Genomic DNA, 22,794 nt, shown 5'->3' with positions numbered 1-22,794 from the left:
TGTCTGATTTTCTTGATTCTGTTTACTTTACGTTGTAGCAATTGTTATTAGTATTTCCATTAGCATTTAACACTGCATTAATCAGAACACCCCATTTTCCAAGTAGTCCAGCGATCCAAGATTTTACTGTAATATCTCAAAATTATAAACTCAATATGACTTTCTTCTTTTAGTTGAAGACAATTTAAATGCATTTTCAGCAAGAATTTCCATAGTAAAGTACATTTATCATTTAGCTATGACAAGGAAATGAAAATATCATTTAAGAAATAAATGAATAATAAACAAATGAAAATTAAAGATATTTTATAATGCTTATTTGTAATTTATAGAAGTAAATTTAAATGAAAAAACTATTAGGAGAAATAAGAAAGTTGTCAGAACTACAGACCCATCTTTGTCTCATTCTTTTCTCTCATCTCCTACATTGCCAGTTGGTGTATCCTGCTAGTTTAATCTCTGCAATATCTCATATCTATGCCTTTATTTCTTCTTATAAAGTCACCATATTAATTCTAAACCTCAATACCTCTTGCCTGGATCAGTTCAAGAGATTCCTAAATAAATTCTCTTCTTCTGGTCTCATTATTCTTCCATATACTCTTCTCATCTAATTCACAGTAACCTGCCTAATGCACAGGTCTGATCATGGCCCCTTACCCCCCATTCAAAAATCCCAATTGTCTGTCAAATAAAGTACAGACTAATTAAACTGGCTTTCAGGTACCTCCATGATTCACGGTGTTCCCCTTCATATTTTCTTCATTCTAGCCAAACTTATCTACTAGATCATATTGCTAGAAGGGAGGTCTTATCTTTATTTTGTAGATGGGAATATCTTTATTTTATAGATGGGAAAACTGAATCACAGGTAAGTAAAATGATTTGCCTAGGTTCTGGTACTATCAAATCAGTGGAAGAGTCATTATTAGAACTGGGGTTTTCTGACTCAATCAGTCAGCAAGAATTTAAGAACTTGCTCTGTGCCAGGCACTGTGCTAAACACTGGGGCTACAAAGAAAGGCAAAATACAGTCTCAGATTTCAAGAAGTTCACAGTTTTAGTGGGGGACACAACATGAAAATAATTATGTATAAAGAAGATATGCATTGTAAAAATTAGAGACAATCAATAAAAGAAAGGTAATAGAATGAAGAGGGTTTGGGAAAGACTGCTTATAGAAGGTACAACTTTATCTGACACTTGAAGGAAGCCAGGAAGCAGAGATAAGAAGGGAGAGAATTAAAAGTGTGTAGAACATCCAGTGAAAGTTTCCAGAGTCAGGAGATAGAGCATCATCTGTGCGAATAGCAAGAAGATGAGGGTCTTTGGAGTGGGGAGACGCTTGAGGCACAGAGATCAACCGGCAGGCTATTGCAAGAATCCAGATATTAGATGGCGAAAGACTGCTTCAGGATGGTGGCAGTGTCAGAAGAAAAGGTAAAATCAACAGGACTTAACAATGGATATGTGGGGTGAGAGAGTGTAAGATGACACTTAGGTTGTGAATCTGGGTAACTGAGGATACTGCTGCCTTCAACAATAATAGGAAAGTTCAGAGTAGGATAGGGTTTGGTGCAAAGAAAATTACTTTTTTAGACATGTTGTGTTGATGTCTATGAGACATCTAGTTCAAGGTGTCTAAAAGGCGGTTGAAAGTTAAAAGAGAGGTTAGACCAAGAGAGAGGTTAGACCTGTATAAGTAAATCTGAGAATCATCGAGAGAGGTGATCATTGAATTCACAGAAGCTGGTGAAATCACAGAGTGAAATAGTATAGAGGAAGAAGCTCCAGGATAGAGCTTTGAAGGATAGCCATAGTTAATGAGCATGTTTTGGATGAACATCTAGCAAAGGGAACTAAGAAGGAGTAGTCAGCCTGGCAGGAGAGTCAAGATAGAGTTGTGTCATAGAAAATGAGAGAGAAGAGAATACCAAGGAGAAGAGGGTGATTGTGTCAATGACCAAAGAGCAATCAAGAAAGGTGAGGACTGAGAAAAGGCCAGTAGATTTGGTAATTAAGAGATCACCGGCAACTTTGGATTTTGGAACAATTTCAATAAAATAAGGTTGTAAGCCAGACTGTAGAGAATTAAGAAGAGAGTAAGAGGAAAGGAAGTGAAGATAGCAATTGCAGACAGGTTTCTCTAGCCACAGAAGGGAGGAGAGATATGGGACAATAGCTAGCAGATAGGGATGGATCAAGTGAGGGGTTTATGAGGATGGGGAGAGATGGGCATTCTTGTAGGTTGTAAAGGAGCAGCCAGTAGACAGGAAGAGATCGAAGATAAGTCAAAGAGTAGGGATGATGGAGGGGACATCCTGCTGAAGAAAGCAGGATGGAATGGGAACATTGGCATGGAGAAGGACAACATCTTTTTTTGTGAGAGAGTTGAAGGAGGAGATAGTAGTAGAAGGCATCTCGGTGACGTGAGATAGAAAGAGGAGGGAAGAGGTAACTCTTGGTGAATGGGCTTAATTTTTTCACTGAAATATGGGGCAAACTTCTCAGTTGAGAGAGTGGGGAGAGGGGGAGCTGTCAGAAGTTTGAGGAGGGATGAAAAGATTTTTAAAAGCTATCATGGTGAGTGGGATAGTGAGTTAATTAGGGAGACATGAAAGAATTGCCTTGTCACAGTGAGGGCCCATTTGAAACATCCATTTCACTGCTTTTTCTAGGTCATTAGTGACACTCCTTTATCTCTTCTATGCCCTCTGTAGTCTCACTGCACTTATGCATTGTTGAAATGTCCCCGTTCCTTCATGGCCCTACTGTTACAAATGTCACTTTGTTAGGAGGCCTTTCCTAAGGTCTTTCTCCGCATCTGGAAGTGTTTCCTCCCCCTATCAATCTCATAGCTCTGTTTGACTTCTCTGGTGCACTTAACTTTTCCATTTGTATTACTGTTATTTTGTATGTGAATTGAAGATTCAGGGTACAAAAATACTCTGGGCCAGGACTTAAGAGGCAGAAGACAGTCTCTACCCTCAAGGAGCTCACAATATAATGGGGGAGACAACAAAAAAAATATGTACAACAAGCTGTTTTTGTTTTGTTGTTGTTCATTTGTTCATTCATGTCCAATTGACCATCCATGACCCCATTGACCCAGCATTTGAGGCTATTCTTCTGTCCTCCACTATCCCCTGAAATCTGTCCAAGCTCATGTTTATTACTTCCATGGCACTATCCATCTCATCCTCAGCCATCCCCTTCTCTTTTTGCCTTCAATCTTTCCCTACACCAGGGTCTTTTCTGTTGGGATTTGGGTGGGGGTGGGACGCCGCTTAGGGCTGGGTGGAGGGTGGGGCAGGGACTACAGCTTTCCGGGTATAACGCTTTTCCGGGTATATCGCTGGGCGGTGCCGGCTTAGGATGAAGCCCGTCCATATAAGGCAATGTTATAGCTCTCGCCACTGGATTGGCTGCAATAGGTTATATAATGTACGGGGATAGGAGTCGAGGAGAGTCGAGCAGTCGACGTGGAAGATGTACCAATAAAGACCGTGAGCGAGATCCTCTGGCGTTCTGTCTGGTGAATTCCGGTCTGGGTGGAGGCCAGGCCGGCCGGTGACGACCGAAGGCTCGGTGTAGGAGCAGAAGAGGTCCCCCGGGGAGGACTGCCCGCGACCCCCGGCCCAGGAAGAGGCCTAGGGGGAACGCGGCAGGTTGGCGCCCGAACAGGGACCGGCCTAGGATGGCTGGACCGTTGCAGAGTTCCGGAAGAGCCCCGGTGATAGGGGGGACTAGCCCGACTAGGGCGGACCAGACAGCTTCTCCGTGCAGGTAACGGGGGAAAGGCCCGGAGATGGGGCAAGCGCGCAGCCTCCCTTTGCTGCGGCCAGAGGATCGGGACTTATTAACTTTACAGGTCAGAACTGCTTTGTCTAAACGGGGGTTGTCCGCCTCCACGGAGCAGCTAAAGCGGCTCGTGGAAAAGTTGCTGGTGGTGGCTCCGTGGCTCATACACTCGGGGTTTCAGCCGGACCGTTTTCCGGTCTTACAGCAGCAAATGCTGTCTTATCAAAAACAGTGCCCGGGTTTTCTTCTTCCGGAGGACTTTGGCTTGATGGCCGCCATTAAGGGGTTGCTTGACCCCAGGCCTCCTCCGGACACCAGCACGGCAGAGACTCAGACGGAGACCCGGCCGCTCGGTGGGGGCCCGGGAGGGGAGACTGATCTGACTGAGGTGGTGGTAACTGGGCCAAGGCCCGCGGCCTCTGCTCCCCCGTTGTACCCTTGGGAGGATATGCGGGAGGCGGGAAATGAGCGGCCTCAGGCGGAACATACAGGACAATGGCCCCTTTTAGGGACGAAAAGACTAGTCTCGGAGAACTGCTACCACGCTTCAGGCGCAGTTCGACCTTTTGGAGCGGTGGGCGCACCCAGCAAAGATGGCGCCGGTTTCCGGCCGAGGGAGGAGTCGCGGGCGGTTCCCTCCTGCGGGGAAGGGGAGGCGCGAGGGAGGGGTGGTGTGCCAGAGGGCCGCCCACTGCCCCGCCCTCCAGAACAGGAACGCAGATCTACTTCCTCTTTTCCCCACTCTGACGGCGAAAGCGAAAGCCGCTATGAGCGGCTCAGCCCGGGGGATAGATCAGGCGGGTACCTTCCTCTGATACCTCACGCGATCCGCGAAGCTATGCGGTCCGGAGAGGTGGTGGACTCAGAAATCTCTGAGGCATTTCCATTATTTCTGGATAATGGTACCCGAGTTTTTCAGCCCCTGCCGCTGAAGACCATTAGGGAATTTAAGCAGGCGGTGCAGGAGAATGGCCCCGCTTCCCCGTTGGCACAGCGCCTTCTTTCTAATATGACTGTCTCCACAGTCTGGACCCCGCGTGATTTCGATGACCTCGCGTTGGGGGTCCTGAGCCCTGTGGACTACACGGCGTTCCAGGCTATCAAAGAATCGGAGGCTAGAGCGCTCCAAGCGCGCACCGGGGGGCCCCCGGGGCAGGTAGACCTGTTGTTGGGCCGGGGACAATACAGTGATCCCCGGGTACAGGCCACTTTTAGTAACCAGGAGCTGGAGGATGTGCGGGTAGTGCATCAACAGGCATGGCAAAGGCTGGGGCGTACCTCTGCAGGAACCCCAGCTGGCCTGGCCGATATGCGCCAGAAGCCAGGGGAGAGCGCACTTGAGTTTGCCACGCGAGTGCGGAGATACGTGGACAGCACGTTTGCAGGGCCGGGCCGGGAACTCATCATTAAGCAGATCCTCCGAGAGGGGTTCCGGGGGGAGGCGAAGACAGCTCTGGCGGCCTTGCCCCCCGACGCCACCCCGGACCAAATGATAGAAAAGGTGATGTCCCTCGCTCCTCCCTGTCCCATGGAAGTCTTGGCGACGGCCATAGAACGGGACCGGAGGGATCGCTTGAAAGAGGAGGCCGTGAGAAATGACGCCCTGGTAGAGGCTTTGAACCGCCTCGCGGTCTCCCGGGACTCCGGATCCGACCGTCGGTGCTTTAAATGTGGTCAGCTGGGTCACTTTCGGGCCCAGTGTCCACAAAGCTGCGGGTCGGGACGAGGCACCCCAAATTGCTTCCGCTGCGGAAAGCCTGGCCATATGGCGAAATTTTGCCGCTCCGACCAAAGGAACCCCACCCAGGAGTCGGGAAACGAGCACGGGGGACCGAGAAAGCGGGCAACTCGCCCCCCCCGGGTCCAGTCCTTACGGCCCGAGACTCAACCACCCTTCCCTCGTGGGGGGCAATAGAAATCCCGGTCCAAGGGCCAGCAGGAGTGCTCCTGGCCACGGGGAACCCTTTTCAGTCTCGCTATACCGTTCCTACCCAGGTGCTGGCCCCTGGTGACCCGTTACTGGTAGTTAACCCACACCCTATTCTAGTTGATATTTTCCCAGGTGAGGTCCTCGCTCAGGCAGTGCCGTTCCAGGACACAGAGGCTGATTCTTGCCTTTGGATGGAGAAGATCACAATGGACCGCCCCATGATGATCCTCCTGGTGGAGGGACAGCCAGTGCGGGGTCTCGTAGACACGGGAGCCGATCGCTCCGCGCTGCCCCGCAACCAGTGGCCTCCTCAAATTCCACGCCGACGAGCTGGCAAGCCAGTAAAGGGAGTGGGAGGAGTAGTGGAGGCATGGGAGGCCGCCAGGCCTATGACTTGGAGACGGGACGCGCTTGAGGGCCAGTTTAGCCCTTTGTGCGTTCCCGGTCTCACCTATGCACTATGGGGTCGTGACATCCTTGCACAGCTCGAGGTTACCTTGTCCGGCCCGGATACTTTAAACTTATATTCCAACTCTCTCAGCCTTACATTGCTACTGGAAGAACTATAGTTTGACTATATAGACCGTTGTCAGCAAGGCCGTGTCTCTGCTTTTTAGTATGCTGTCCAGATTTGCCATAGCTGTGCTTTCTAGAAGCAAGTGTCTTTTAATTTCATGGCTACAGTTACCATCTGCAGTGATCTTTAAGCCCATGAATATGCAATCTGACACTGCTTCCATTTTTTCTCCTTCTTTTGCCTGGAAGTTATGGGACCAGTTGCCAAGATCTTAGTGGGTTGTTTTGTTTTTTTACTGCTAAGCTTCAAGCCTGCTTGTACAATTTCCTCTTTTATCCTCATCAATGGGCTCTTTTATTTTCTCCACTTTCTGTCATCAGAGTAGTGTCATTTGCAAAATCTAGGATTGTTGATATTTCACATGGCAAACTCAATTCCGGCTTTTGATTTGTCCAGCCGGAGTACATGATGTACTCTGTATATAAGTTAAATAAATAGATAACAACACACAGCCTTGTTGTACTCCTTCTCCCATCTTAAACACTCAGTTGTTTCATTTTCAGTTCTATTGTTTCTTGGCCCCCATGCAGACTCCTTGGGAGACAAATAAGGTAATCTGGTATTCACATCTCTTTAAGGACTTTCTATATAAAAGATGAATAGGAAATAATTAAATGAAGGAAGGCATTAGAAGCAAGAGGGCTGGCAAAAGCTTCCTGTAGAAGATGGGATTTTATTTAGGACTTAAAGGAAGCCAATGAAGCCCAAAAGGGCAAATAAGGAGGGAGAATATTCAAGGCATAAGGGACAGCCAGAGAAAATGCCCAGAGAAATGGGTTGTTCTTATTCATGGAACAGCAAGGAGGTCAGTGTCACTAGACCTCCGTGTGTGTGTGTGTGTGTGTGTGTGTGTGTGTGTGTGTGTGTCGGAGGGGTAAGAAAAGTAGAGGGTTTTTTAAAGTATAAAAAACTGGAAAGGTTGGAAAGGGGGAGTGATGTTTGTCACAAAGGGTTTTAAATGTCAAACAGAGAATTTTGTATTTGATCCTAGAGATTGTAGGGAGCCACTGACATTTAATAGGTCTATCCATATTTGCCATAGCTTTCCTTTTTAGAAGCAAATGTCTTTTAATTCCATGACTGCAGTTACCATCTGCAGTGATGCTGCTCCTGAAAAGGTCAGACTTCAAAAAAAATCATTTTGACATTTATATGGGGGGTTGGTTGGAATAGGGAGAGATTGGGGCAGAAAAACCAATTAGAAGGCTATTGCAGTTGTCCAAGTAACAGGTATTGAGCACCTAAACTAGAGTGGCATCTATGTAAATGGAGAGAATGGGAAGAAGTATTCCAGAGATGTGGCGGTTGAAATGACAAAATATGGAAACTTATTGGACCTGTAAGTGGAATCAGAGATTGCAAACATGGGAGCATGGTGGTGCCCTTGACAGTAATTGGGACATATTGATTTTGAGATGCCTATGGAATATCCATTTTGAGACATCTAAAAGAGAGTTGAGACCAGAGTCCAGAAGAATGCACATACCTTCAGGACAGGGACTGTTTTTGTTTCCCCAGTTCTTATCAATGCCTGGAACATACCACTTAAAAAGGACTTGTTGATTGACTTACAAACTGACTGACTTGAGTTGTTTTGTTGAATTTAATATTCACTTCTTATAAAAATTATATGTACTTAAATGGTTCAAGGACTTAGTTAATATTTTGGGTTTTTTATCCATAGAGAAATTAAATATAGAAGGAAATAAATGACAACAGTCTCTTCTTTTGTCATAGGTTTTCTTATGCAACATTCAGTGATGCCAACATCATTTCAATTGTGGTGGACAAAGCTATCTATGTAGCTAAGAAAAACAGCCATTTTGTTGAAGTATGGGACAAGAAGACGGAAAAACTTTGTGTACTAATAGACTGCGTGCAGTTTTTAAAGTAATTTTCCATTTAAAAAAATTTCTTGTCTTGAAGAATAAATATCCTTTGGAAGTGCTATCCAGTGTCACATAGCTCACATGAAGGCAAGATTAAAAAGAGAATGTCATATTCTTGAACCGTTTAAACACTGAATATTATTTTAGGCATATACTGGATTTGATACTAATAAAGTAAAATCCTTTTACCTGTTGGTATTATAGATTGTCATTGAATAACCACTTTTACCATATTCTTTGTGGGATCTGATCTGTGAAACAGTCAAATACATTTTGAGTTATCTGTGAAATAGTCAAATACGTACTGAGTCATTTCATGATGAGGTACTGTCATATCCTATCATTTTAAAAATGTTTTCTTCTCAATCACTGTTTCTTTCCTTAAAGATGTAAAGAATTGTCAGGTACAGAAGTTCTAGTGTTTCTGTATCTTCTATTTTAAAACAATATGTAAAATTATCCTTTTTTCTCTTTCATTTTCTCACTTGACCTTTGTCATGAAAGCGATTTTACATTGGTTCAGGACAGAATTTCAAGGGTTATGTTGATTTCTTTTTAATAAGTTATCTAAAGACTTTTTGGAGGCTTTTCAAAAGTATTAAGTTTTTATTCTCCCCATTATTGGATAGACTTCCACATTAGCAGGTATGTGCCCCTTTAGTTCCAGTAAATCCCAACTCCATCTTACTTACTTTGAAATTTCCTCTTGTTTTTTCATTAAATATTCCCTGCTCAGATAATGAAGCCTATTGCTCTTTGGCATTCTACATTTATATAAAGTGGTTTAAAAACCTTTAAAAAGTTTACACAATTTAGATAGAAAACCTTTGATGAAACTTTTGTTCATGTTTTCAGGGAGCGTACAGTAATATTGAGCAATGAATCAAAACATAAAATGACTTATTCGGGAAGAGTGAAAACCCTCTGCCTGCAGAAAAATACTGCACTTTGGATAGGTACAGGAGGAGGTCACATTTTATTGGTCGATCTTTCAACACATCGCATCATACACATAATTCAGAACTTTTGTAATTCTATTAGAGCACTGATGACAGTCCAGTTAGGTAAGTTGAATTCCTTTCTCTTTTACCCTAAGATAAAAAATAGCTAAAGGTTATTTTCTATATTTAATCTATATGTTTAAAAAATTAAGCATTATGTAAAAATAGGATAAATAAATGCAAAAAACAAGCAGAGACCATCTAACTGAAAAAAAGAGTAGATGCTGGCAGGCATTTGAGGTTAATTTACTACTATATTCAGTAACCAAATTTGCTTCTAAATTTCCTGTTAGCAAAAGAAAAAAGGGAAATATTCTAATTTGTGGTTTTAACCTTCTTGCAAAAACAAAAAGCCTACATATTCATCTACAAAGCAAAACTTTCTCAGAACTGTAATCATGCAAAAATGCATTAAGTGTATCTTTTGACTCCAAGTCCAGTGTTTTTTCTGTTACGACAGACTTTCTCACACCCAGCTCTGGCAACACAGATCACAGTAATTCCCATTATTCATTATGCTATGCTGTGCTTTCATTTTTCATTAAGTTTTAAATGTCTGTCATCACAGAAAACATTACCATAACATTGGACTTTGACTTGGAAGACCTGGGTTACAGCAACCTGAACAGAAGTGGCTCTGCTGAGTGACATGAGACAAGTCACTTCATAGTTTTAAGCTTCACCTTTTGCATATGTAATTTATACTTTTATAAATCATATTTATACTAACAACTTCACTGGGTGAGAAAAGAAACTTATAAAGTACTGTATGTTAATAATTCCTCATAGTTGCATGGTACTATTTCAGGGATTTTAAAGGATTTTTTTATATGCTACAATAATTATTCACATTCATAGAAGTCTTCATGATTAACAAAGCATTTTCCTCACAACAACCCTATGAATTAGGTAATATAAGTAGTATATTCACTTTGCCAATGTAAACTGAGACTTAGTTGACTTATTCATGGTCATGTAGCTAGTAAGTATAAGCTGAGAGTCATACTCAGGTCTCCTTGAAATAATTCTGACTCTTTTTCTACTGTACCATGCAACTTCATCACAAGAGCTCTGGGAGAGGGATTGGGACTAAACTTTTCATTTTATTGGTATGGGGAACCCCTAGGTGAGGAAACTCCCTCCAGAAATGGTGGTATCACCTTCTCTGCAACTAACCATTTTATAGAGTTGCCCAGACCATTGAGAGATTAAGTGTCCTGCCCAAAGTCACACAGCTATTCTCAGTTAGAGGGCAGACTTGAACTCTGGTATTCTTGCCTTCAAGGCCAGCTCCTTATCCGCTATACTCAAGTGTTTTTTTCTACTACACAAGGCAAGGCAAGTATTATTATACCTTTTTTTTAATATAAGGAGACACCCTCAAAGTTTCAATAGTTTGCCGATAATCACTTTGTTAACAAATGGCAGAGCATTCCTTTTCATTTTACAATTACTGTAATACATTTATTTTGCTGAGTAAGGTACATATGTTGTTATACAGAAGCAATCATGCTTATATCTCTGTGGGAGTTATAGTTAAAAACTGGAATTACAAATTTGTGTCTTAAGGAATCCGAATTTAAAATGTGCTTTCTGCTATATGTGAAGAAATTATATTTGTTGTTTAATTACAGGAATGATTTTAGCAGGCATTTTATTTCTTATTTTCTTTTTTGTAAAGGGAGCCTAAAAAATGTCATGCTAGTTTTGGGATACTGCCAGAAAAGTAATGGAAGTACTCAGGCTCAAAAAGGTAAGGTCCAATAGAAAAATAAGCCCTCTGTTTTCAGAATTGTAACTACAAATTCTTTAACCTCGGACAAACACTGTGTGTGTGTGTGTGTGTGTGTGTGTGTGTGTGTGTAAATTAATATATATCACATATAGATATAGATATTCTTATATATTTCTATATATACTGAAGCTGAAGCTAATGCAGTCTTGGGGTTCACTAAGAGAGACAGCTTTGAAGTAGTTACTTGAGGGAATTACAGTGGTAGTCCTACTGTATTTTGCTCTTTCAGACCTCACCTGCAATATTGTATTCAGTTCTGGGCAGCATAGTTTAAGGACATTGATAACCTAGAGTGTCCAGACAAGGACAGCTAGAATGGTAAAGGATGTTTAATCCATGATATAAGAAGTTAACTGCAAGAACTGGGCATGTTTGGTCTGGAGAAGTCAGGTGGGGGAACGTAATAGATTGTTCCCTTTAGTCTCAGAGAGCAGAAATAGGAGCAGTTGAGTAGGAGGTACAAAGAGGCAACTTTAGAGTTTATATCAGGAAAAACTTGCTAATAATTAAAACTGTCCAAAAATGGAATTGATTTGCCTCTAGAGGCTGGATTCTCCATCCTTAGAGGACTTCAAGAAGATGCTATTCCACCACTCGTTGAGTATATTATAGTGGGAGTTATTTAAATATGTAGCCTGGAGACCTCTGTGGTCTCTTCCATCTCTCAAGTACTCTTATTATGTTATTTCTCTGATGCAGGGAGCTCCTGGTGAGGCACTTCCTCTGCTAATACAAATCAGCAACTTCTTCACAATTTAGGTTTGATTGCCTGGGGCACAAAAAAGGCTAAGTGATTTAATTAGAGTCCCACAGCCAGTCTGCATCAAAAGTGGTCTTGCAACCCTGGTTTTCCTGACTACCAGGCCAACTTGATGCAGTACATCAATATTTTGTCTCCAAAGTATTGCCAGCAAATATAATTTTGGTTAATAAATGTCAATATTATTATTAGTTTGCTTTTGTTACATGTAATATGCTTTTTCACAGATAGATTTATATTTTTAATGACTAATTCTAAGTGACATTAGCCATCAACACACCAGTGACTTGTAATTCCAATGTGAAAATTCTCTCCATTCTGGCAAACTGTAAACTACCTATGATTAATAATCAGAGAACATTGTCCATGTCACAGAGCTAATAAATGTCAGACAGGTTTTGATCACATATCTTCCTAACTACATGGAATACCATGCTACCTAAGATTAGACAGGATGTAGCAAATAGATAATACATCTTTCTGGGTTGCCTTTTAAAACATGGGTTTTTTTTTCCAGAAATGGAGTCTTGTTTATCTATATGGGACATTAACCTACCACACGAGGTGGAAAACTTGGAGAAGCACACAGAAGTTAGAAAAGAATTAGCTGAAAAAATGAAAAGTTTTTCCATGGAATAAGAAAGCCCATTAGAAGCCCACTTGTTCTATGATTTTCTCTCATTTTAAAAAATTGTTTGATATGTCTTTTAAAAGTATTTACAACGCAATGATCATGTTTGAATATAGTTTAATATAAGTGAACAAATGTCTATATTTTTAATGTGACTTTTATATGTACAAAATACCTAATAACATTATAAAAGTTCAGGAGTCTAAGCATAAAGAAGTATTTTATTAATGGAAATATTATTATAGTTCTTATAATGAATTTTTTAATAAAATAAAGGAAATACAATACTCATTTACATTATGCTTATTTGGAATGTATGAACTCAACTGTTAATTCGTTAACTTAATCTAACCAATCTAACAGATTGGAAAAATTGTTTATAATAATGAAGGTCATTTTCTGCTTGATAAATTCTAATGTTGAAACAGTTGTTTTGTAAATCAGAATTTCAAAATAATGAGGACATTATAACATCTAGTACAACTCATATGATACATTCCTACATCATGTGTAATTAGATTGCTTATAGTTGAAAATTTTATGCATAGTAGTTATAACATTGTTGTAACAAATAAATGAGTCCCATATAAAAATATTGCCCAGTCCAAAAGAATGTTGTCAGCAATATAGCTAATGGAAAATTTTGTGAGCTATAAGATGCCTGTTATCCCTTGTGATAAGAAGTACCTACAACAATGTAGTCTCTCGTAAAATAAATACAGTCTCTTTCTGTCTCTCTCTCTGTCTCTCTCTCTCTCTCTCTCTCTCTCTCTCTCTGTCTGTCTCTGTCTCTCTCTCTCCCTTCCCCACATGCACACACACACACAGAGTAATAAAAGCTCTGAATTTGTGTTATGTTTACCATGTAATGTGCCCTTTCACTTGTTCTTCAGACACTTTTGTTTCTTTTTAATTCTCATAAATACGTAGACTGTGTTTTCTTGTTCCCTATACTTGCTCTCTCTGAAATTGCTTCAAATCTATTCCATTTCATTCTGGTAGAGGCCTTATTTTCAGGACTGGAGATACTGCTTACATTCTTTTATATTAAGAGAAAAATAGCCAAGTATTTCATTGGTTGGCTTAAAAAGAAACAGATTTTGTTGCGTAGTTGCTAAAAGTACTTGATAGCTTTGGAAAACAATTTTCCACTTTTTTCCTTGTGGTATTTGCTCTGAGACATTTCCACAGAGCAGATCTTGACTCCAATGACTTGTTTGGGTTTCTGTAACTTATAAATAATTTCAAATTTTTAACCTTGAGAGTTATTCTCTGTTTTAAAGGTAGCTGCTTGAATAATTTCCATAAGCTTAATAAGACAATAAGAGATGAATTTGCATTTTTAACTAATTATAAGGTGTTTTTACTTCCTATTTGTATGTAATTTTCTAAACTAAAGACCCTTATGGAAAATGCATGTGTGAATTATATTTATCATGAAAAATAAACATTTGAAAATAATTTTGATAAGACTTTTATTTATATAAGTTATTTTTAAGTTCTCAAAGTATTTCATGCAATTTTCATACTGAAATGATGATACAGTAGATAAAGAAGAGATAAAGGGAAGGGCATATTTACATCAAACATATCAATTTTGAATTTTTGTTTATGGAAGGAAGGAAAATTCAGGGAGGGAAGGGTGAGATTTATTAAGTCTCTACAATGTGGAAGGCCCTATGTGAAGCAGTGAGGATGCAGATATAAGCAAAAAGAAAGATAGTCCCTTATTGTCAAGGAGCTTACATTCCAATGGAGGAAGACAACACATAAAAGGGAGTTGAAAATTGAGAGGGTTGGGAAATAAAGGTACCTGGCACTTGGGTGTGGTTTTGAATTCCAAAAAATCAGGAGCAGAGTCAGGAGGGGAATGGTTTTTGAAGTCCTAATAGGGCTAGATCTAGCAAAGGAGTGAAGGCTGGCCAGCCAGAGACCCTCCACAGAATAATGTTAGAAGAGGAGAGAAGAGGACTGGTGGAGGTATATTCCAGACTAAGGAGGTACAAGACACAATGAAGGAAGTACCTCACTGAGACAGCAGCAGAAGTAAGCTGGCAAGTAAGCAGCAGGTCTAGGAGGGGAATGAAGACTGGCCAGCCTGGGCCCATTCATACAATCCAGGCCCCAGGAGGAAATCACCAAGGTGAGAAGGAAAACAGCCTAGGAAGAAGATATTCCATTAGTAATGGGGAGCATTGAAATAACTGAGGTGGAATACTTCAATATGGGAAGGGAGAGGAGAAGTGTGGGGAAAGGAAAAATAGACCATTTGGGAAAAAAACCTAAAAGATTATACATCTTCTAAATTTTGATTTATCTTACTTGGGGCCTGGAAACTATCATGCACTTCTTTGTTTCATTCATTTTGCTGACCTGCTTCCTATCGTTATTACTTAACACAAAAATAGCATGAATGTATTAAAATGATGTTAAGGACTACATAAACCTTCATACCTCTTAACCAGAAGTGTTCCTTTTTTTCTAAGTTTTATAAATATTTCACAGAGGTAAAGAATGAAGTTTTAGGGAAGTAATACTAGCTCTATGTAAATTGTGCCCAGTAGTGACCAGAAGTTAGATTAATGGCTTTTATGAACTAAAAAATGGTGCTTTTGAACAAACTTCTTCTGGAGAGGACCCTTGTAACATCTTTGGTGGGAGCAGTTATTGTCTCTGTGCCTGCTCTTTGGTCAAGAGGCAGCCCTGACAGGATATTCCAGAGTAAGAAGACTTGAAAGGAGAAAGCAGGACTAGGAGTGGAATAAAGGCTGGCTAACCTAGGCCTCTTCACAAAATAGAGGCCACAGTAGCAACTCCTCAATGGAGAAGGGCAGGGCAGGTGAGAAAGCCACAACGGTATTGGATGTTCTAGAGTGAGGAAGTTCCAGGATGAGACAGATTCAGAGGCATGGTTTTGGATTTGGAAAGTCAGGAGCAGGGCCAGGAGGGAAATCAAGGCATAGTGGTTTAGGTTATGCCACAAAATTGGAGGCCCCACAAGGCACTCATCAATGGCAGAAGGGGAAGACCGACTGATGAGATATTTCAGGGTGAGAAAACCACGGGGGTAGCTAGATGTTCCAGGGCAAGGAGGGACAAGGTGAAAAGAAAAGTACCAGATTGAGACAGCCGCAGTAGCAGAGTCTCAAATTCAGAAAGTCAGGAGTGAAGCTATGCACCACAAAATGGAGACCTCAGAAGAAAAATCACCAATTGGAAATGAGGGTAGAAGAAGGATATTCCAGGGTAAGAAGGCCATAGGAATGTTGGATAAATAGATAGGAGACCCCAGGCACTGAGGGGAGGTCGAAGATGAGATAGCAGCATAGGTATGGTTTTGAAGTCTGGAGAGTCAGGAGCAGGGCTGGGAGAGGAATGAAGGGTGGTGGACCTGAAGCCCTCCACAAAACAAAGCCCACAGTTGCAGCTCACAAATGGAAGAAGTGGGAAAACCTGGTAGAGGGAAATTCTAGTCTGAGAAGGACACATAAATAATGGTGAGGCCCAGGCACTGAGAACATATTTTGAGGAAGAGATAGTAGTAGAAGCATGGTTTTTAAGGCTAATTAGTCAAGAGCAGTCCATGAAGAGAATGATTTTAAAGTTCAGAAAGTTAAGAGCAGATTCAGGAGGGGAATTGGTTTTGAGGTCCAGAAAGACAGGAATAAGACATGGAGGGGAATTAAGAGTGACCTTAATGGCCTCTTGCACAGACAGGACTAAGAGGAGAATGAAGTGTGACTAGCTTCAATCCCTCCACAAAATGCAGGCCACATGAGGAACTCAGCAATGAGAAGCAGAGCAGGGAAGCAAGGAGGGAGGACTGACTATTATAATAGAGGGATTTTTCAGTTTGAAAATGCTGCATGAATGGTTGGATGTTCCAAGGCAAAGAGTCCCTGATGCTGAGCAAAGTAACTGGAAATTCCTTCCAATTTTTTAGATCTTTATTTTTGTCAAATGCGTTTTCTTATTTCAGTTATGTAAGTCTTGAATATACCTTGATAGACTGGTTCCCAGGGACTTCCAGCAAAGATAAGGTTTCTTCTAGACCTAGATCTATGAGCAGATGTTAAAAAAGAAATGTCAAATAGAGCAAATATTTTTAAAAAAATAACAATTTCCAGAAGCAGTCCAGTTAAGCTCTCCCAAAGAATTACTCTTAACAAAAATGCAGAAATTACCAGATAGAGTCCTGAATGAGAGAGATCTAAGAAAAAGTCATAGTCATTTTTCCAGCCCAGGTGGGTATTGAGAAATAGAGGTCTGTTGACACTGAGGCAGTCTCTTCAGAAAGGTGCCATTGGAACATACCACCCTAAAGACTGAACCTGGGGCCTGCAACTATACATTAGACCAAGAAAAGGTTCTAGATCCAGCATAGATGAACTTAATGCTATGTAGGGAGAAAAAATAGCTGACTGGCAGGTCAATGAATCACATTCAAGAGTTTGGTTGAAGATTCAGTAAAGACTAAGGAGGAAAACTATATCTAGGGATGGTGGACCAGGCAAGGAACAGTCATGGCATGTAGTACTAAGTACTGGCCAAAAAGCAGGAGCAGAAGCAAACAGCAGCCATGTAACTGACTCTAGAGTGGATCACAGATGCATTCCTGAGGCCTGTCTGAAGATTGTAGAATGAAAACTTCACAGTTCTATCACTCTGAACCTACAGTCTTCCAGCTAGATGATAGTGACTGGGTCTGGCAGCAATGTGTGGGGTGCTCTGGGAGGACAAGTACCTCTGGTGTGAGGGCTGCTTATCCACTTTTGGTGTCCACCTGGCCCTCAACTCTCACCTGTGCTACCAAGAAGCTGTGGCATGCACAGCAGTCACACCCAATAAAATCTTCTTAGCAGATGGGCTAAACCAAGTCGAGGGTAACCAATGGGTCACAAACCCATTGGTGAGTTAGAGGATTGTCTAACCCAAGCATGTGAAGACTTCCCCTAGCAGAATGGGTGGACACAAACAATTTGTTTCAATGTCCATGAAAGTGGTAGAAACAGGACCTGTCTCCACTTACAGCTTAGTGTATTGTTAATTTATTGTTAATGGAATGGGGTGGGAAAATCTTTCTCATCCATTAATAGGCCCATGTGATCTGCCTGAGTCACATGAGTCTAAGCCACATGGAGCCTGTGGTGGGAGGAGCTTGCCGAAGCGGGGGAGCAAGAAGTTAGAGTGAGTCAGAGCTGGGAGAGAGACAGAATGAGTTGGAGCTTGGAGCCAGAGGAGACAGGCAGAGAAAACAAAGGAGCTAGAGTGAGTGAGAGAGGGAGTGATTTTGCTTAAGGGAGCCTTTGTGGGGAGGCCCAACAAAGGGAAGGCTTGGGGGTGGAGGTGCCCCCTGCATCGATAATGTGTACAGATTTCTTTGTTGCTATGATGGATTTGGCTTTCTGGTGTTGGAACAAATGTTTTGGTTTCATCTTCCATGGAGAGAGTCTGTTACATCTTGAGATTCAAACTTGGGAATTCGCTTGCACATTCATAGCAGCTGCTGTGGGTATCACATTGGCGATTGTATCAGTAAAGCCATGATAACAATGTAGATGATAATTGTCAAAATGCCTATGTGGTTCTGTATCACAAAGTAGATGAGACTCTCCACACAGAAGGCAGAAGAAATAAACCATTTATACAGACACCAGAGAAACATATCGCACAAGCCATTTATCCAATCTATCAGAGCAGTAAAATATTCAATACAAAATATCCCAACATGGAGCTTCACCATCCCAAAACCTCTCCGACCCCCTGCTGGGGTGTTCCCCAAACACAAACTCACAGTATAGCTAAGTCAGCCTGTTCAGCTCTAACCATCACAACAGTGACCATTAGCAGACCTTAGCATCCATAACTGCTCTCTCTCTGCATTTCCTGTGATATAACTTCCTTTTCCTGTCAGGAAGCTCCTCCCACTACATGTGATTTAGGCTTCCTGTTTCATAAGCAGGTCACGTGGCCTATTAATGGGTGGGAAAGTTCTTCAAATCTAAATTGCTACTACAGCAATATGCTTGGTTAGACATCAAAGATGCCAAGGCCATCCACTGCAGCCTGGGCCATGGCCACTCATCTTAATTTTTGTCTTGCCACTGGACCTTGATGATGCTGGAAGAGAGAGTGAAGCTGATGATTTTGTGTAACTCTGCCTCACTTGCATGCACAAGTCAAGACATCACCTTGTGATGTCATTGATCCTCTTTGAAAACTAAAGATGAGCAACTCTACTGGGGCAAGCCCACAGTTAGGTTACCCAGACTCCAAATCAGGGTCAAAATTTTCAAAGGTTAGACAAAAGGGCAGTGATCACTCTTCACTCTCTATCATATAGCTTTTGAAGCTTTCAGTGACTGAAAACTTTCTTGTCCCCAATTTGAGCTGCCCCTGAATGGAGCCAAGATGGCAGAGTAAAAGCAGCCACTTCCTTGACCTCTCTTTTAAACCCGTACAAATACCTGTAAAAAATGACTTCAAACAAGTTTTAGAGCAGCAGAACCCACAAAAAGACAGAATGAAACAAATTTCTAGCTCAAGACATCCTGGAAGGTTGACAGGAAAAGTCTGTTGCACCAGTTTGAGAGAAGGGTGCAGTCCAGCACAAAAAGCACTGGCACAGAACAGGCCACCCTGCAGCAAACCTGGAGCAGGCCTCAGGGGACTGAATCACTGGCAGCTGTGGCAGTTTCCAGACTTCTCAATCCACAAATGCCAAAGACAACTTAGAAGGTCAGAAGGAAAGATCTGTGAGACCTGAGTGGGAGAGGAGCACTGTCTGGCCACAGCCCTGGGGCTGTGGAGGTGGGGGTGGCAGCAGCTGCTTCCTGAGCTCTCAACCCACAAAGAAGGGCTAATCGGAGGTGCTAATTGGAGAGGGATTGCAGGGATCTCTTTTCTGTTGCTGAGGCAGGGTTCTCCTGGATCTGGGTTGCAGTTCTGAGTGGCGGTCCTAGTGCAAGGAGGAGCCCTGGCGTGATGGAGCTTGTGACGGTGATGGAAAGGGAATCCTCGTCATAGTTCCAAGGCAGAAAAGAGTGCATGTGGTTATTCACAGACTAGAGCACAGGCCAGGAGAGGAGTAAACACCTTTCCTTTGATCATACCACCTTGGAAGAACTGAAAATTTATAGGTCTCTAGAAATATGTCTGAAAACAGCAGCACAAAACCACTGAAGCTTGGGATAGTATACCCTCCACACTGGAAGCAGAGTGAGTCCTACCTTAACAAAGAGTTAACAAGTAAAGTAATTGGCTGGGAAAAAGAACAAACCACGGGAAAAAATCAGACTATAGAATCTTACTTTGGTGACAAAGAAGATCAAAACATACAACCAAAAGAAGACAATAAAGTCAAAGCCCTTACATCCAAAGCCTCCAAGAAAAATATGAATTAGTCTCAGGCCATGGAAGAGTTAAAAAATGATTTTCAAAATCAAGTGAGAGAAGTAGAGGAAAAATTGGGAAGAGAAATAAGAGTGGTGCAATAAAATCGTGAAAAATGCATCAACAACTTGCTAAAGGAGACCCCAAAAAATCATAAATTAAACCTTCAAAAATAGACAGGACCAAAAGGCAAAAGAAGTCCAAAACGCCAATATGGAGAAGAATGCCTTAAATGTGAATGCTAAAAACTAAAATTGGCCAAATGGAAAAGGAGGTTCAAAAGTTCACCAAAGAAAATAATTCCTTAAAAATTAGGATGGAGCAAATGGAAGTTAATGACTTTATGATAAATCAAGAAATGATAAAACAAAGCCAACAGAATGAAAAAAATAGAAGAGAATGTGAAATATCTCACTGTAAAAACAACATATCTGGAAAATAGATCAAGGAGAGAGAGAGTTTTAAAACAATTGGACTACCTGAAAGCCATGATCTACATCATCTTTCAAGAAATTATCAAGGAAAACTGCCCTGATATTCTAGAACCAGAGGCGAAAAGAGAAATGGAAAGAATCCAACAACCACCTGCTGAAAGAGATCCCCAAAAGAAAATTCCTAGGATTACTGTAGTCAAATTCCAGAGTTCCCAGGTCAAGGAGAAAATACTGCAAGCATCCAGGAAGAAACAATTCAAGTATTGTGGAAACATAATCAGGACAAGATTTAGCAGCTTCTGCCTTAAGGGACTGGAGAGCTTGGAATGTGATATTCTGGAGGTCAAAGGAGCTAGGATTACGACCAAGAATCACCTATCCAGCGAAACTGAGTATAATCCTTCAGGATAAAAAAAATGGTCATTTAATGAAATAGAGGACTTTCAAGCATTCTTAATGAAACGACCAGAACTGAATAAAAAAATCTGACTTTCATATATAAGACTCAGGAGCATCATGAAAAGATAAACAGGAAAGAGGAATCATAAGGGACTTGTTAAAGTTGAACTGTTTACATTCCGTTGACCTGAAAGTTTGGTTAAAGGAGGCAAACAGACTAGGTGACATGAATTCATATAGTTTATTCCCTTGAAGCTAGCATATACATGATCATGGAATCAGAAGCAAACTTCTAATTGATTGGAAGAAGACAAGGTTTAAGTAACAATCCCAACTCCAGTTTATGATCTCCGTATCAAAGAAAGGAAGTTCTTAGTTGAACAAGACAATTGACAAGGTAGGGTCACTTAGAGATTATGATCACAAGATGCAAATGTCTCTAGAATTCTGGTTACAGACATCCTGTCACCAACAGGAAAGATACCCATTGTCAATCTTATCTGGTCTTTGAAGTTGCTGACACAGAAAGGGGCATTTTTAGAATAGAGCAAAAGCAGTTTGGATGCTTTGGATATTATTGGGGTTCAAATAATCTGAAAAGATTGTCATTTCCTCCATTTGGTCAAAGGTGAGTGAAAGCCACACCTATAGACCAAGAAATCTATAACTCTTCTTCAGGGAATGGGGTAGGAAGTTCTAAAAAGTTTTTCCTTTGCTGACCAGTGAGATGAGCTAATCTCTGTGTCTGGAGTGGGCCCCTCAGACAGAGGGAAAACAACCATGGACAACATTATTTTGTTCGCTAAGGTGGTGGAACACTTGTGGGCCAAAGTCAGCCCTAGTGGGACCCCTAGTAACAGGAGAAAACAATAATGCAACTTTCCCTTCAAGATTCAAAAGTCTCTTCCCACACAGCTGTCTGGCAGGGAACATCATCATTGAAGTCCTCTGGTCCTTGGTATTTGTTCCAGCCATCTCCAGCACAGCATCTCAGCATTTTCTTCTTCTTGTCTTCTTGTAGGAAACAGTTTTCTTTCCATTCTCCTACAAAAGTTACCTTAGCACAATTTTAAGTTACCATTTCTAATCCTAATACCCTGATCATTTTTACAGTTTCAAAATTGGAACCTTTACCAATTGTCATGTTTAAGAAATTCACATCCAAACCCAGTTTCTTATACTTTACATTAACCCATCATTAATTCCCCTACCAGAAGGATGAGATTTCACTAAGGAATTAACAACAGTCTCCAGTACATACATAAATACATTAGATAACCAATTTTTAACTCAGTACATATAAAATCTTAACCTTTTAGTCATGCCATGTTTCTTTGATGGCATTTACAAAATAAACCACAAGCCATTCTTCCTTTAACATTACTAATTGTAACAAAGCTTTAGATAGGCACGATATTAACAAAACAATATTCTTGCAAGCCCTTGACCCAATTGTCTCCATACCATTACCAAGAATTAAAAGATCCTAATTGATTTATACAAGACCCTATACATGGCCTTGCAAACTACCTCAACTTATACAGGAACACTGGTTCCAGTCCTGTGGTAACCCAAAATGTTCCATAATCAATTATTTTAATAGATTTGTTACTGTACTTACAAAACCTTCTGATTATAGAAATTTGCCACTGAGAGATTAGGGACTTAGAGTAAAGGGGTGATATTTCCCCAACTTCCTGTCAACTCCAGGCAGAAGGTATGTCAAACTGCAAGCTGCATTGAGCCAGGCTTAAAGTCTGCCAGGTTTCAGTAAAGGAAGTCAAGAAAGTTCCACCTCAGCATATGCAGAAGTTGCTTTCTAAACCCTTCCATGAAATCATACCTGCAGTTCATGCCTGCCCCCCCCCACAGGGCTGCGGCATCTTTGGTCAGCCTTCCTTGATATTCACACCTGGAGTTAGACTCAGAAAAACAGTCAGTTAACAGTCCCATTAAGTTTTTGAATAGCAAGTTCCAATAATCAGTTTAAGACATCACTATAATCTCACATTGCTTAAGGAACATTCTTAAAGCTAGCTCTAGGGGGGCGGAGCCAAGATGGCAGCTGGAAAGGAGGGACTTGCCTAAGGCTCTCCCCCAGGACCCTACAAACACTGACAAATATGACTCTGAACAAATTCTAGAACTGCAGAACCCACGAAATAGCAGAGGGATGCAGGGCTCC

General features: G+C 41.4%; 1 protein-coding gene across 1 annotated transcript in view; it reads left to right on the top strand.

The window, feature by feature from the left end:
- Positions 1-13,845, top strand: part of LRRK2 (leucine rich repeat kinase 2) — a 232,096-nt gene extending 218,251 nt beyond the window's left edge. The window contains exons 48-51 of the mRNA XM_036759572.1: positions 8,046-8,198; positions 9,053-9,261; positions 10,880-10,951; positions 12,271-13,845. Of these exons, the coding sequence (XP_036615467.1) occupies positions 8,046-8,198; positions 9,053-9,261; positions 10,880-10,951; positions 12,271-12,392 (556 nt within the window). The 3' untranslated portion in view covers positions 12,393-13,845. The remainder of the gene's footprint in view (positions 1-8,045; positions 8,199-9,052; positions 9,262-10,879; positions 10,952-12,270) is intronic.
- Positions 13,846-22,794: the final 8,949 nt, after the last annotated feature.

The sequence above is a fragment of the Trichosurus vulpecula genome, chromosome 5 (assembly GCF_011100635.1).
Source record: "Trichosurus vulpecula isolate mTriVul1 chromosome 5, mTriVul1.pri, whole genome shotgun sequence".
Classification (NCBI taxonomy): domain Eukaryota; kingdom Metazoa; phylum Chordata; class Mammalia; order Diprotodontia; family Phalangeridae; genus Trichosurus; species Trichosurus vulpecula.
Note: the sequence above shows the minus strand (reverse complement) of the source record. Positions and strands in the feature narration are given on the sequence as shown.